The sequence below is a fragment of the Microtus oregoni genome, unplaced genomic scaffold, assembly GCF_018167655.1.
Source record: "Microtus oregoni isolate MIOR12 unplaced genomic scaffold, Mior012 000054F_ref0000373, whole genome shotgun sequence".
Lineage (NCBI taxonomy): Eukaryota > Metazoa > Chordata > Mammalia > Rodentia > Cricetidae > Microtus > Microtus oregoni.
In genome coordinates, this window is record NW_024543830.1 from 4,599,828 (window position 1) to 4,615,542 (window position 15,715).

General features: G+C 41.5%; 1 protein-coding gene across 1 annotated transcript in view; it reads left to right on the forward strand.

The window, feature by feature from the left end:
* The window catches only part of Rnf115 (ring finger protein 115), a 71,715-nt gene extending 64,531 nt beyond the window's left edge, over positions 1–7,184 (forward strand). Inside the window, exons 5-9 of the mRNA XM_041638014.1 lie at positions 207–278; positions 1,380–1,452; positions 2,360–2,453; positions 4,643–4,758; positions 5,950–7,184. Coding sequence (XP_041493948.1) covers positions 207–278; positions 1,380–1,452; positions 2,360–2,453; positions 4,643–4,758; positions 5,950–6,081 — 487 coding nt within the window. The 3' untranslated portion in view covers positions 6,082–7,184. The remainder of the gene's footprint in view (positions 1–206; positions 279–1,379; positions 1,453–2,359; positions 2,454–4,642; positions 4,759–5,949) is intronic.
* Positions 7,185–15,715: the final 8,531 nt, after the last annotated feature.

The following is a 15,715-nucleotide window of genomic DNA, read 5'->3' on the forward strand; positions in this document are numbered from 1 at the left end:
AGTAGTATTAATTTTGAAGATGGAAGAATTCACAAAGAGCACTAATGGACACATACTCCAGGCAGTGGACTGATTTCTGTTGCTATCTTTGTGTGATGACTGTTGGAAACAATTGTGGTTTAGGGTGTTGGTTGTTGAGTAGTCAGCCATGATTGTCTATAGAATATTTCTGTGTATTTTATATCAGTTTTTCCATCCTTTAACAGAATAATACAACAGATCTTTGCAGGATTCTTTGCAAATTCTGCAATTCCTGGATCCCCACATCCTTTTTCTTGGTGAGTGATCATTCTTTGTATTATTCTTCTTGAGTAGTACCATTTTAGATGCTCTCGTTTCTGTATCATAGAGAAGGAAAAGCTGCATAGGTGAGTATATGGATGTGCCTGGGATGTTGGACTGCTATTGTTTGCCGAACCCAAACTCACTCAGAACTGACTTTTCCTTGTGGATGCTCAGGACAGCTGTCCTGGTCTTAAGATACTTAGGATATAACTGCTTCCTTTTCTGTCTTGCTCTGAGGAGAATGTCGAGGTGGAGAATGACATGGTCCCTACCAAGCTTGGTATCTGCTTTGTGAGTTTTCCTTATGGACCACAAAGGAAGATTTTGTGCTTTAAGAATTTTTTGAAGTTGAAAACATAACACTCTACTTTCTTTTCTCAAAGTGAGAAAGTTTCTCAAAACAAATCAAAGACACACATAGTCTAGTGTCAGAGTGACACTTAGGCATGGCAGGAATACAGACAGTGTCTTCTAAGAACCGTCTTTCCTCTAGTTATTTGTAACTTCTAACGTTACTGTAGGAGGGTTTTCTTCTGTTCAGAGGCACCTCAGTCCTTCCCCACATTTATCCCATTTTATAGCCTCTGGTTACTTTAAATGTGGTCTAGCTAGAACCTGTGCCTTCATCCAAGGTACAGCACCAACAGCACTAAGAAAGAAGTCCGGCCAAGTCCCTTTGTAAGTGCTGGTCATAATTCACAGGAACTGTTATGGCCGCTTCTCTACCAGGAAGTCCTTACTGTGCAGGACACGTGCGGCCTCTTTGAATGAGGGAGGTCTGCTGTAGATTTGGGTCAGCCAAAACACCTTTCTTAACCCACGAGCAGTGAGCTCTTTTTATTCTGGGATGTTATGTGGCATTTTAGATGGCTTCACATTTTATTCCAGTTAGGTAAAATTTATTGAGAATGGAAGCACATCTCTAGATAACCTGGTCGGCCTTTTAAATACAGAGAATTTCTTTGCCTCACGATTCTAGAGGACTAGTGACTTTTCAGCTCTGAGAGAGTGGTGTCCATTGCTAGTTCCCCCCAGTGCTATAAGGCAGAGCCCGGCCACCCCACCTAATCCTGTCTGTCTCATCTCACGTATAGGAGCGGGATGCTGCACTCCAACCCTGGGGACTATGCCTGGGGTCAGACAGGGCTTGATGCCATTGTAACCCAGGTGAGGAGCTGCCTTTTGAGAGGGTGTCTGTTCAGTGTGTCTCATGGTTCCATAGGCTTCCTGCATTCCTTCTGCTACTTTCTGAGATGGCAACCACTCTGCTTTCACTGAAATTTTGAGCTTTGGGTTTCTTTGTTTACCAAATGGATGGATGGGCTATTGGTCCAGCCTAGTTTCCATGTTCTCCTACTAGGCAGCAGGGGATTTCTAGATGATGATTTTACCTCTAGAGGAAGTAAAGACTTCTCCTGTAACAAAATAATATATTGCAATTTTGTCCTCTTATTTAGTCCTATGAGGAACAGATGCTTCACAGAAAAATAGGGGTTCACATGTTGAAGCAGGGGTTTCTGCTAGACAGAGCAAAGTAGAGGAAGGAAGCAGAGACAAGATCTTTCCATGCTGTGTGTAATTGCTTCCACTGGTTTGTGTTCATCTAACTGGACTGGTTTTCATTTCCTGGGGACTGCTGAGAATAGAAAGCATGTTGTCTATTTATTAGTCTTCTCACAGACAATAATATGCCCAGTTCTTGGCTTTTGGCTGCTTTTCATACTCCCACCCCTTCCTTCTGACCAAATGAAATTTTGAACCAGTTAGCTCTTACTTTTTATTAGCTGTAATTTATTCAAGACATCACAACTCTTGGTATCTGAAATTAGCTTTGTGCCCAAAGCTGAGCCTTTAGGCTAAGAGTCTGTCTTAAAATCTTGGCTTACACTGGTGTTGCTCTGACATTTTGAAGCAGCTGTGTGTTCCAATACCTGGAAGGGGAGGCTGGCTTCTTGGAGTTCTGCAGAAGTTAAGAACAGTGAGCATCCTTAATGCTTACACTGTTTGTTCTCAGCTGGATGGCTCCCTCTTCAGTTACTAAGATAACAAATATTGCTGCTTTTTCTTTTTGTAGCTTCTAGGACAGCTAGAAAACACAGGCCCCCCTCCAGCGGATAAGGAAAAGATCACTTCTCTCCCAACAGTGACAGTAACTCAGGAACAAGTTGGTAAGTTATTTTCATATTTATTCTGTCATCCTAGAACATCTGATCTAATATTTAGTACATTTCTATTCTAAAGCTACCGACTGTGGAGAACCTAGTTAGCATGCCTGCTTTCTAGGACCCATTAGAAAGAAAGAGATACAGTCATTTATACAAAACTTGATTATAATTAGTACAAGAACTTAATATGGGAAGCAAAACTCACTAAATTATTTAAAAAGCTGTTGGATATGGTGTTGAGTTCATGACACCATGGGGAGAAGAAGAGGACAGATCCAAGGCTAGGGATTTGTTTCCCATGGGAGGTGCTGTCAGGTAAATGGGGACAATGTTTGAAAACTCTTTTCCCTGAAACATCTTGGAACTCCTTTTGCAGTCTGAAGGTCTCCCGCAACAAGTCCCTCCTTTCCCTATCTGGTCAGACTCCCTCTGCTTCTCACATCAGAGTTCACTCCAGAGCTAATAAGAGCAGTTTATTAGAGGAGTAGATCTGGGGGAGAGGGGAAGTGTGGGGGAGACTAGGAGGAGTTAAGGGAGGGGAAACTGGGTCAGTATGTAATGTATGAGAGAAGAATTAAAAAAAAAGTGGTAGCCGGGCAGTGATGACACGCGCCTTTAATCCCAGCACTTGGGAGGCTGAGGCAAGAGGATCTCTGAGTTCGAGGCTAAACTGGTCTATAGTGAGAGTTACAGGACAGGTTCCAAAGCTACACAAAGAAACCCTGTCTCCCTGTCTTGAAAAAAACAAAACAAAAACAAAACAAAAAAAGAAAGAAAGAAAGAAGAAAGAAAAAGATAAGAAGGAAAGGAAGGAAGGAACTTTTTAAGGGGCAGTTTTCCTTCAGATGCCTTGATCATCGTTAAGTCCTGGAGTATAGCTCAGCCATTAGATACTGTTAAGCAGATTTCTGCGGCTCAGAATTTGACCCTTAGAACTTTCAATGTAGTAGCTATCTTCTCTGAGGGAAAAGTCTTTTGTTGGTTGGTTTGGAGTCCCGAGTGCACTTGTCTCCTGTAGTTCTGTGGCACCATCTCCTGGTACAGCCTTTAATTAACAACTTGAGAGGACCCTGGGACACACTAAAGAGAGCACAGAAAGGGAAGAACAGGATAAAGGTGATTAAAGCACTGAATGGACTCCACTAATGTTGCTGAGACCAGTCCCTCAGTTATGGAGCATAGGTTGCCACTGTTTTCTAGGCAAAAACTGGCGGTCAGATGCTGTCGTACATTTGGGAGCATGTTTTCCCTGTTTTATTTAATAGACAAATAAGTTTCTGCTCTTTTGTTTGTTTTGTTTATTGAGACAGGGTTTCTCTATGTAGCCCTGACTTGGCTATCCTAGAACTCACTTTGTAGACTATGCAGGCCATGAACTCAGAGTTCCGCCTGCCTCTGCTCGTGAGTGCTGGTATTAAAGGCGTGTGCCACCACTGCCCAGCATCTGCTTATTTTTTTTAGTTCTAAAAATTATATTTATTTTGTATCTTTGTGCACATGTACCACAATACATGTGTGGAGGTTAGAGGATAACTTGTGGGGGTTGGTTTTCTTTTCCTACCATGTGGGTCCTAGGGATTGCACTTAGGACATTAGACTTGGTGTCAAGCTCCTTTATTCTCTAAATCACCTCACTGGGACAACTCTGCTAATTCTTCTAATCTGCTATTCTAAGAACTGAGTCTACTTTATGATTCCTGTTAGGTTTATTGGAGTTAGCCCCATTTGTTGTTTTTTTTTTTCTTTTTCTTTTGTCTTTTTTTTTTTTAACAGAAAGCAAACTATCTTTTTCATTTTACACACCAATCCCAGTTCCCATTTTTTCCCCGTCTTTCATTCCCTTCACCTCTCCCCCACCATTTTTATGTCTACTGCCATTTCTGTTTCCATTTTGAATAAACTTCTTACTTCTTATCTGCCTACCTTCTAGATATAACTCCCCCCTTAGTGTGTGTGTGTGGGGGGGCATCTTTATTAATGCATTTCTTGGGTTGTAGGAGGCAGCTTGTTCGTTTTTTTTCCCTTTTTTTTTTTATTTGTTTGTTTTTGATTTAGACTTTAGCCCAGGTTAACCTTGACCTTGAATGCTCCTTGCTCTCCAGTGCTGGGGTCAGGTCTGCAACATAGGCCTGGCTCTTGGTTGTTTCCTTCCTTTTGCTTGTTGCTTTAACACATACATCTTCCTCCCACAGATACAGGTTTAGAATGTCCAGTATGTAAAGAAGACTACATAGTTGACGAGAAAGTCCGGCAGTTACCCTGCAACCACTTCTTTCATAGCAGCTGCATTGTGCCGTGGTTGGAACTGGTGAGTACAGCTGGCTCTGGGCTGGGACGAGGCTGCTTCAGAGGAGAGATGAAGTTGCAGTTCAGAGAGGCAAGCAAATCAAATATTAGCCTCCTTGCCTGGCTCCTAGTGTCATGTAGGTTGTTTTTTTCAGTTATTATCCCTCTGCAGTGCTTCTAACCAGAGCGTAGTGTATTCTAGCAAACAGGCCACGGTGGCATGCCAGCAGGTCTTGTAAATACAGTGTTTCTGAGACATGTAACAGACTGTGGCTGTTCCTGTGCTAGCTGGGCAAGGTTGAAGAGTTGTGCTGGAGTTGGGATAGCCTGCAAAGCCTAAAACACTTATTCTCTGTCCTCTTAAAGATGTAATTGTTATTTTTAATCATGTTTTTATGTATGTGGAGGGAGTGGGTTTGTACACATGAGTACAGATGCCCTTGGAGGTAAGAAGAAGGTGTTGAATTCTCTGGAGCTTGGGTTGTAGGCAGTGCACACATGAGTCCTGGCAACTGAGCTCAGCCCTCTGCAAGAGTAGTGTATGCTTTTAACCCACTGAGCTTCGCTCCAGCCCCCTCTCTATCGCTTTAAAAAAAAAAAAAAGGTTTGCTTAGCCTCATCTAGACTACATGGGGAAATAATTGATAGATACCTTTTTGTCATGATTCAGGTCACTGTTAGTAGTTCGTTTTATTTGCTGTTATGTGTTAGCTTTTATTAACTTCTTGACTTAGAATTCTGTCCATTCTGCTTAACATTCTATACCAGAGATATCCTGTTTTGATGGTACTAGGGGTTGAACTTAGGACCCCGTAATAAGGCAGGTATCCTTATGTCATAATGGGGGTGGTGAAGTGGCATGTGAGCGCATAGTCTTTGTGGGCATGGGGAGGTCAGAGGTCAACCTTAGATGTTGTTTTCTTAAGAAGTATTCAATTTGATTCTTGAGATGGTGTTTCTGGTTGATTGACCTGGAACTTGACAGATCAGGTTAGGCTGGCTGGCCACAAACCCCAGGGGTCTGTGTTTCTGCCTCTCCAGCAATGGGATTACAAACATCTGTCACTCATGTTTTATGTGAATTGCATGAAACCCATTACATGGGTTCTGTATTTGTTTGTAAACATTTTACTGACTGAGCCATCTCCCCAGCTTGGTATTCCTAGCTTCTAAGGTCATGGTGTTTACATGGACTGATATCATTTTGTTTCAGCATGACACATGCCCAGTATGTAGGAAGAGCTTAAATGGTGAGGACTCCACTCGGCAAACCCAGAGCTCTGAGGCCACTTCAAGCAACAGATTTAGCAATGACAACCAGCTACATGACCGATGGACTTTCTGAAACTAAAGACTACACCTGAACCAGGGCTGCCTGTATTAATCTTATCATAGCTGTAAATTGTTTCAAAACTAAACAAGCAAACAAAGTAGTAGATGGATTTAGGAATCATGTAAGAAACCCCAACCCATATTATTAATGCAATGAGTGTGTTTCTCTAAATTTAAGGTTAGGACCTACAGATGGAATTGTATCTACAACCAAATGCCTCTTGTTCCTGAATTCACAGTGATACTTTTTTGAGTGTAAAACTTAATTATGTCAGTTTGCTCCTGCCTGAGTAGAATCAGTTCCTTAAAGTCTAGCTAGGGTTCTGCTGTCACGTTGTCTTGTAATGGATGTCTCTACCTCCTCCTCCAATCTCTGTCCCACCAGTCGTGGACTTTGCAGCAAATACAGAGGAGCCAGAGCCCTATATAAAGTCTTTTTGTCTTAATTGTGCAAGAGTACCTACTCTTGGCCACATTAGCAAGGTAAGAATAAAAAAACTCAGGAGTCTGAGACTATACTTGCCTTGATCTTCAGAGAGCAAACAAGGAAAACTACAGTGGGAAGGAAAAGTGGCCTGTCATCTACACTTTGATTTTCTTATTTTAATTCAGGAAGTGCAGTGTCCCTAAAAACCAACACGGCATGTCTTAGTCTTGGGTTGGAAGAAATCTGATTTTGGTTCCTTTTTGGCGTTAAGTTGGGCAGCACATAATAACACAGAAGGACAGATGTTGGAAATCCTTACTACTGAGCTGTTTTTGATGACTCTCACCTCTTTGTTTACTGTCTTTCGTACTCGGGACCTTACAATAATTTCCCTCAGAAAAAGAGGATTATTTTATTAGTGCTTCTATACCAAGGCACATTTTTGATAATTCATTGTTATTTAGGGATTGGGATTTTATGTTGCCTTGTTTTAGTTTGTAAAGCCCATTTTTTTTATGTGTGAAACTCTTCCTGTTCTGTTCAGTTCTCCCTATACTTGGAATCAATCTGATCAATGTAATCATGCCCAAAACAACTTATCTGGGAAAGGTAGACCTCGCTTTAAGTTCTAACACTGCCCATACACATGCTCTGTCCATGTTTAAAACTGAATAAATGGAGATTGGTGAGAATGGTGTTGAGCTTCAGTGTCTCAGAAGGACATAATGGAGATGCTATTAGCTGTTAGCACCAAGACAGGACCTGAAGGCACGCAGTTGTTTATAGCAGAACGGGACCTGAAGGTGCGCAGCTGCATTTATAGCAGAACATCAGCGCTCACAGTTCAGGGCAGTCAGAACAAGATCACTACAGTTTGATGTGTCTCTTTTTTGGCTAGGAGCCCTTCCTCAGTTTTTGATGACTTACACTCTGGTTTGGAGGTAAGTGTTTGGGTTAAAGATGTCTTTGTATTTTGTTAGAGGACAAGGAAGTTGAGGAGGGAAAACAAAATAATGAGAGAGTTCCCTGCCTGCTGAACCAAAATTAATCAAAAGAGATAGAAAAGGACACTAATTTATGCATCAAAGAAAAAAAAATCCACCAAGACGACATTTCAATTCATGGAAACAGAACAAATCTCTTCTTAATGAAAGATGGATCAAGACAGAAATAAAGGAATTAAAGACTTGCTAGAATTCAGTGAAAACAAATACGCAGCATACCCAAACTTAGGGACTCAACGACAGTGGTGCCAAGAGGAAGGTTGATAGCACTAAATGCCTACATTGAAAAATTGTAGAGATCTTATACTAGCAACTTACCCAAGAGTGTAGATGGCCAGAAATAATCACACTCAATCAATAGTAGCAAATTACCCAAGAGTGTAGATGGCCAGAAATAATCACACTCAATCAATAGTAGCAAAGAACAATCAATGAAACAAAAGTTGTTTCTTTGAGAAAACAAGATAGACAAATCCTTATCCAAACTAAAAGATAGAGAATATTCACAGTGACAAAATCAGAAATGAAAAGGGAGTATAACAACAGACACCAAAGAAATCCAGAGAATCATAAAGACATACTTTAAAAATCAGTATTTCACAAAACTGAAAAAAAAATCTAAAAGAAATGAATAATTTTCTTTCTTTTCTTTTTCTTTTTTGGATTTTCAAGATAGGGTTTCTCCGTAGCTTTTGGTTCCTGTCCTGGAACTAGCTCTTGTAGACCAGGCTGGCCTCGAACTCATAGAGATCCGCCTGCCTCTGCCTCCCGAGTGCTGGGATTAAAGGCGTGCGCCACCACCCCCGGGCCATTAATAATTTTCTTGATACCAGTTATCAAAGTTTAATCAGGAGCAGATAAGCCTATAGACTTATAACCCCCAGTGAAATAGATACAGTCATTAAAACTCTCCCAGCTCTGCCCCCCTCAAGAAAGCCCAGGCTTTTTTTCTTTTCTAGACAGGGTTTTTCTGTGTATCTCTGGCTGTCCTGGAACTCACTCTGTAGACCAGGCTGGCCTCGAATTCAGAGATCCTCCTGCCTCTGCCTCCCTGAGTGCTGGAATTAAAGGCATGCACCACTACTGTCTGGCTAAGCCCGGGCTTTTTTTAGTGCAGGTTTTAGTGCAGAATTCTATCAGACTTTCAAAGAAGAGTTAATGCCGATACTCCTCAGTTTATTCCACAAAATAGAAACAGAAGGAACATTGCCTTGTTCATCTTATGAGGCCACAGTTACCCTTTTACCTAAAACATGTAACCCAACAAAGAGAATTTACAGAACAATTTCCCTTATGAACACAGATACAAAAATACTCAATAAAATACTTGCAAACCAAATCCAAGAACACATTAAAAAAGTTCACCATGATCGAGTAGGCTTCATCCCAGAGGTGCAGAGATGGTTCAACATATGTAAATGAACAAATTTGATTCACTGTATAAACTAAGTAAAAAAAAAACCCACATTAGATACAGAATTTTTTTTTTTTGGACAAAATCCAATGTCCCTTCTTGATAGAAGTTCTGGAGAGAGTAGGGATATGAGGACCATACCTAAACATAATAATGGCAATTTACAGCAAACCTATAGACAACATCAAATTAAATGAGGAGAAAATCAAAACAATAAAATCAGAAACAAGACAAGATTGTCCATGTTCTCCATATCTATTCAGCTAGAGCAATGACAACTAAAGGAGACCAAGGCGAACAAATTGGAAAGGGAGAAGTCAAAGTATCTTTATTTGCAGGTGATATGATAGTATACATAAGTGACCCTAAAAATTCCTACAGCTGATAAGCATTCTCAGCAAAATAGCTGGATACAAGATTAACTAAAAAATAAATAACATTAAAAAATCAGTAGTCCTCCTGTATACAAATGACAAATGTACTGAGAAAGAATCACAATATCCACAAATAATACAAAATATCTTGAGGTAACTCTAAGCAAGCAAGTAAAGGACATGTATGATAAAAACTTCAAGTCTTTGAAGAAAGAAATTGATGAAGATACCAGAATATGAAAAGATCTCCCATGCTCATAGATTAACATAGTAAAACTGACATCCTACCAAAAGCAATCTACAGAGTCAATGCAATCCCCATCAAAATTCCAACACAATTCTTTATAGACTTTGACAGTGCAGTTCTAAACACCATATATAAAAACAAAAACCCAGGATATCTAAAACAATCTTGAACAATAAAAGAACTGCTGGAGGTCACATAATTCACTATTTCAAGTTATGCTACAGAGCTACAGTAATAAAAACAGCAAGATATTGGAATTAAAAACATACACATTGATCAGTGGAATCGAAGGCCCGACATAAATCCACACTCCTATGAACACCTGATTTTGATAAGGAAGCCAGAAATATACACATTGGAAAAAAGACAGCATCTTCAACAAATGGTTTTGGGCAAAGTGGATGTTTGCATATCGAAGAATGCAAATAGATCCATATCTATCACCCTGCACAAAACTCAAGTCCAAGTGGATCAAAGACCTCAACATAAACCAGACACACTGAATCTGATAGAAGAGAAAGTGGGGAATTGCCTTGAGATCATTGGCACAGAAGATGACTTCCTGAGCAGAACACTGATAGTGCTGGCACTAAGCTCAACAGTTAACAAATAGGACCTCACAAAACTGAGAAGCTTCTCTAAGGGAAAGGACACCGTTAATTGGACAAAGCAGAAACCTACAGAATGGGAAAATATTTTATTTTACCAACTACACATTCAGTAGAGGATTAATATCCAAAATATATAAAGAACTCAACAAACGACATCAGAAAAACAAAGAATACCATTTAAAAATAGGGGACAGATCTAAACAGATTCTCAACAGGAAACTCAAATGACTGAGGAGCACTTAAAGCAATGTTCATTATCCTTAGCCTTCAGAGAAATGTAAATCAAAATGACTTTGAGATTCTATCTTACACCCATCAGAGTGGCTAAGATCACATTGGCCAGGATGTGGAGTAAAGGGAACACTCATCCATTGCTGGTGGAAGTGCAAACTTGTATAGCCACTATGGAAATCAATATGGCGATTCCTTAGACTAGGTTGGGAATCAATCTACCTCAAAATCCAGCTCTACCACTCTTGGGCATATGCCGAAAGGATGCTCTGCCATACTACAAGGATACTTGCTCCACCACATTCATTATGGTTTTATTCATAATAGCCAGGAACTGGAAACAGCCTAGGTGTTCCTCAACAGAAGAATGGATTTTTAAAAATGTGGTACATTTGCACAATATTACTCAGCTATAATTTTAATTTACATCATGAAATTTGTAGGCAAATGGATAGACCTAGAAAAAATCATCCTAAGTGAGGTAACTCAGACTCAGAAAGTTAATTAGTGTATATATTCACTTACAAGTGGATATCAGCCTTTATGTAAATGGTAACCAAGCTACAATCTGTATACCCAGAGAGATTAGATAAAGAGAAGGTGGTCTAGGGGGATTCATCGGTCTCTCTGAGAGGAGGAAGTAGAATAGATCTTACTGGTGGACTGGGGGCAGGTGGGAATGGGAGTGGGGGAGTAGGATCAGGTGATGGGGAGAGAGGGTGGAGAGATAGGCTGGGAATGGGGGGCATTTGGGGAGTAGTGTGGAAACCCAGCACAGTGGAAACTTCCTGGAATGTATGAAGGTGATCCTAGTGAGGACTCCTAGCAGTGTGGGATATGGAGTCTCAACTAGCCATCTCTTGTTGCCAGGCAAGGTTCCCAGTGGCAGGACTGGGATACATTCAATTGACTTATTGGTCAAGGGGATCCCATGGAAATTCCTAAACAAGCTAGGCATTGTTGTTAAGACAAAAGGTTGCTCTCTGAAAACTGACAGCAGGGGCCCCATTGCTGAGGACAATAACCACACAACTCATGAACATGGAAAAAGTCAAGCTGGTACCTACATGGAACCTTCATCCCTATGTTTGAGTCTGTTTGGTTCGGGAAGGTACTCTGCAAGCTACCAAAAGGGAAACATTGACACCAACCAAAGAGGAGGAAGAGGAGAAGGAGGAGGAAGAGGAGGAGGAGGAGGAGAAGAACAATAACAATAACAACAACAACTAGGTAGGGAAAGTTAGGCTGAATACTGGGAGAAAGAAGACTGAGTCAGGAGAAGCTATGTATCCCACCTGAGACAGAGCCACTTGGCAGTACATAGATTAATGGAGATGGGTTAACCTAATATATGAATTAGCTAGAAATACACTTAAGCTATTGCAAATAATATGGTTCTGTGTGATTATTTTGGGGCTAAGCAGCCGGGAACAAACAAGCGGCCCCCTACAACAGGACTCCTAACCATGAGACTCTTGGGACTCTTTTTCTTCTCTTGGGTTGCTGTGTCCAACTTTGACATGATAGTTTTGCTTCATCTTATTACATTCCATGTTGTCATGTTCTGCCGTTGTTTCTTGGAAGCCTGTTCTTTTCTAATGAGAGACAGAAAGGAGGGGATGTGGGGAGGAGCTAGAAGGAGTGGAGGGAGGGGAAACTATAATCAGGATATATTGTATGAGAAAATAATCTACTTTTGCCAAGCAGTGGTGGCACACACCTTTGATCCCAGAGGTAGAGGCAGGTGGCTCTCTGTGAGTTTGAGGCCAACCTGATCTACAAAGCTAGTTCTAGGACAGCCAAAGGCTTCACAAATCCTGTCTCAAAAGACAAACAAAAAGAATGAAAGAAAGAAAAGAAAAGAAGACCTCATGCTCTTGCCTAGGACTTGAGTTCAGTTCCCAGCACCCATGTCAAGTGGCTCACAACTGCCCTTGCTGCAGCTCCAGGGTATGCTGTGACCTCTTCTTCTGGCCTCCCCAGACACCCATATGCACATAGCAAATACCTACAAAGATGCACATATACATGCAATTAAAAAAAGAATGACTATAGATTAAATACCTTCCTTATCTCAATATAAATTTATTTATCAACGATTGCTATGTGACAGTTTTGTAAATTCTCAGGTATCTGTTTTTTAGCAGTTCTCTGGTAATCCAATAGTTGATTCTCAAGTCAGGAGATTTAAAGGAAGAATTTGGTTTTTCCTTTGTTTTTTTGAGACAGGGTCTCTCTACATAGCCCTGGCTGTCCTGGAATTCACTATGTAAACCAAGCTGGCCACAAAACCACAGAGATTGACTTGCCCATCCCCCCCTACTGCCTGGTGCTGGGATTGAAGGTGTGCACCCCCCTGTCCCTCTTCCTTCCCTTCCTCCAGTCCTCCCTCCTTCTCTCCTGTGTGTGTATATTTAGATAATATATACACTCTCAGACACATGTATATACAGATTGTACCTTGGAGGAAGAAAAGACATGGTGGTCGCTGAGTCAGCAGGCAGAGGGAAGATTGGAATCTCACATTCTGCTTCTCTCATGTACAAACAGGCCCCATTTTCCCAGGATTTCTCTCTTACAGGACATTGGCTTGGATAAGTAGGTACCTCATTACATGGTCAATGGCAGAGATCCGCTTAAAGTAATACTTTGTCATCTCTAAGGGTCAAGAACAAATTACTTAAGGATGTTTATTATCTAGTACTCATAATCAGTTGAACTCACATTTGTGTGTGTGTGTGTGTTTGAGGCGGGAGGGAGGAAAGGGTTCATGTAACCGAGGACAACCTTGGGTTTCTGAATCCCTTCAGTGTGAGATTATATGAGTGTGCCACCATGCCCAGTTTATGTGTTGCTGGGGTTGGAACCCAGGACTTCATAAATGCTGGAAAACACTCTACTGGGAGCCACGCCCCCAGTCCCAGTTACCTTGGTTAGTGTGAGAACATGTCTCACTGTATAGCCCAAGCTGGCTTGGAACCTCAGACCCTACTGCCTCAGCCTCCAGGGCTAGGAAGACCGCTGTGTGTTTCCACACTTGGCTTGGCTATTAATTATTTGTTTGTCTATGTGTATTTATGGTTTTGAGGGGACTGAGGAATTGAAACAAGGACATCAAGTGCTCTAAGAGCATACATTAAAACTAAGCTTCAGTTGCACACTAACCCCCCCCCCCCCTTTCTGTCACAGGGTCATGTTCTATAGTCCAGGCTGGCCTTGAACTCACCATCCTCCTGTCGCAGCCTCCCAAGCGCTGGGACTATAGGTGTACCATACCAGGGTTAATACTATTGACATATGTTTGGTAGCACATTGAATTTCCCATGACCTCTTGCATACTTCAGTTTCTGTCTGGCTACAAGAACTGTTCCTCGAGGAGAACTAGATCACTCAAGAAAAGCTTCATCTGTCTCTTCTAAATTGCACCAAAGGGGCTTAGAAGTGAGGGAAGCTTCAGAGTTGTCTGCTAAGCTGCTGTGAGACTCACTGACATCAATGAAGGAAGCAGACTGTAGAAGCAGGGTTTGTATAATAGATACTTAAATATTAAGGGCAAGCTGGGCGGTGGTGGCACACGCCTTTAATCCCAGCACTCGGGAGGCAGAGGCAGGCGGATCTCTGTGAGTTCGAGGCCATACTGGACTACAAGAGCTAGTTCCAGTACAGGAACCAAAAGCTACGGAGAAACCCTGTCTCGAAAAATCCGAAAAAAAAAAAAAAAAAAACCAAAAAAAAAAAAAACAAAAAAACCCCCAACTATTAAGGGCAAAACCTTTTCCTCTGTGGTAAAGAAATGGGAAGATAGGGGGCTGGAGAGATGGCTCAGTGGTTAAGAGCATTGCCTGCTCTACCAAAGGTCCTGAGTTCAATTCTCAGCAACCACATGGTGGCTCACAACCATCTGTAAAGAGGTCTGGTGCCCTCTTCTGGCCTTCAGGCATACAGACAGAATATTGTATACATAATAAATAAATAAATAAATATTAAAAAAAAAAGAAATGGGAAGATAAACATGCTTGTGATGGCTACTTATTTATTTATTTTTTGTTTTGTTGTTTGTTTGTTTGTTTAATTTTGAGACAGGGTTTCTCTGTAGCTTTGGAACCTGCCCTGGAACTCGCTCTGTAAACCAAGCTGGCCTCAAACTCGCAGAGATCCACTTGCCTCTGCCTCCCGAGTACTGGGATTAAAAGTGTGTGCCACCACTGCCCGACTTTGTGATGGCTATTCTTGGTTGTCAACTTGCCAACATTAGAATGAACTAAAATCTGAAAATGAAGGGCACACTGGAGGAGGCCGCTTGTTCTTCCCAGCTTCCCAGCTAGCTGAGAACCGAAATAATCACAGAAGCCGTATTATTTAAATCACCATTACCTATAGCTTCTTATTGGCTAACTCTTACATATTAATTTAACCCATCTCCATTAATCTGTGCATCACCACGAGGTCATGGCCTACCAGCAAAGTTCCAGCATCTGTCTCTAGCGGCTCCATGGCGTCTCCCTGACTCTGCCCTTCTTTCTCCCAGCATACATACTAGCTTTCCCCGCCTACTTCTGTTCTTCCCTGCCATGTGCTCAAAGTAGTTCTTTATTCATTAACCAATAAAAGCAACACACAGACAGAAGGACCTCCCACACCAGCACACCAGTGAGGGATTTGTCTTAATTAAACCTTTTGATGCGGGAAGACCCATCTTTAATCTGGATCTTTCCATGTGGGAAGATCCACGTTTAATCTGGGCCACACCTTCTCGTGGCGGCCTCTACAAAGGACATGGAAGGACGAAGCTTCTGCTCTTTGCCTGCTTGCCCTTGCTCTTGATGGCAGCTTCATTCTCAGTTGCCATCAAGTGAAAACGTCACACCTACTTCTTCAGGATCCCAGCAAATACTGAAGACAAGCTGAGACATCCACCCTAACAGACTGTGTGACTGCTAGATCCTTGGACCTTCCGTTGGACAGTCATTACTGGACCAGCCGGGCCTCAGCCTGTACACTACTCTAATTGTATACGTATGTACAATGTATAATAGAATATATATGAATCATTATACATTACTTATATGAATATATGTGTAAATATTTATTCAGGGTGATGAATTCAGGGTTGTGGGATTAACAGAGATTTGAAAGTTGCTCTAAGAGACTGCTCTTAAGAGTTTCCAAAGCAAATCTCCAAAGTTCTATGAATGTAGCTGGGAAGGAGTTAATGGAATGGTGTCATTCCTGCGGGAGGAAATACCGGCTGGTACTAATGTCCTTGTCTGGGCACACAGGTGACACTGTCCTAGGGGGTTCTAATGGAAATCAGAATGCAGTGTGCATGACTAGGGGTG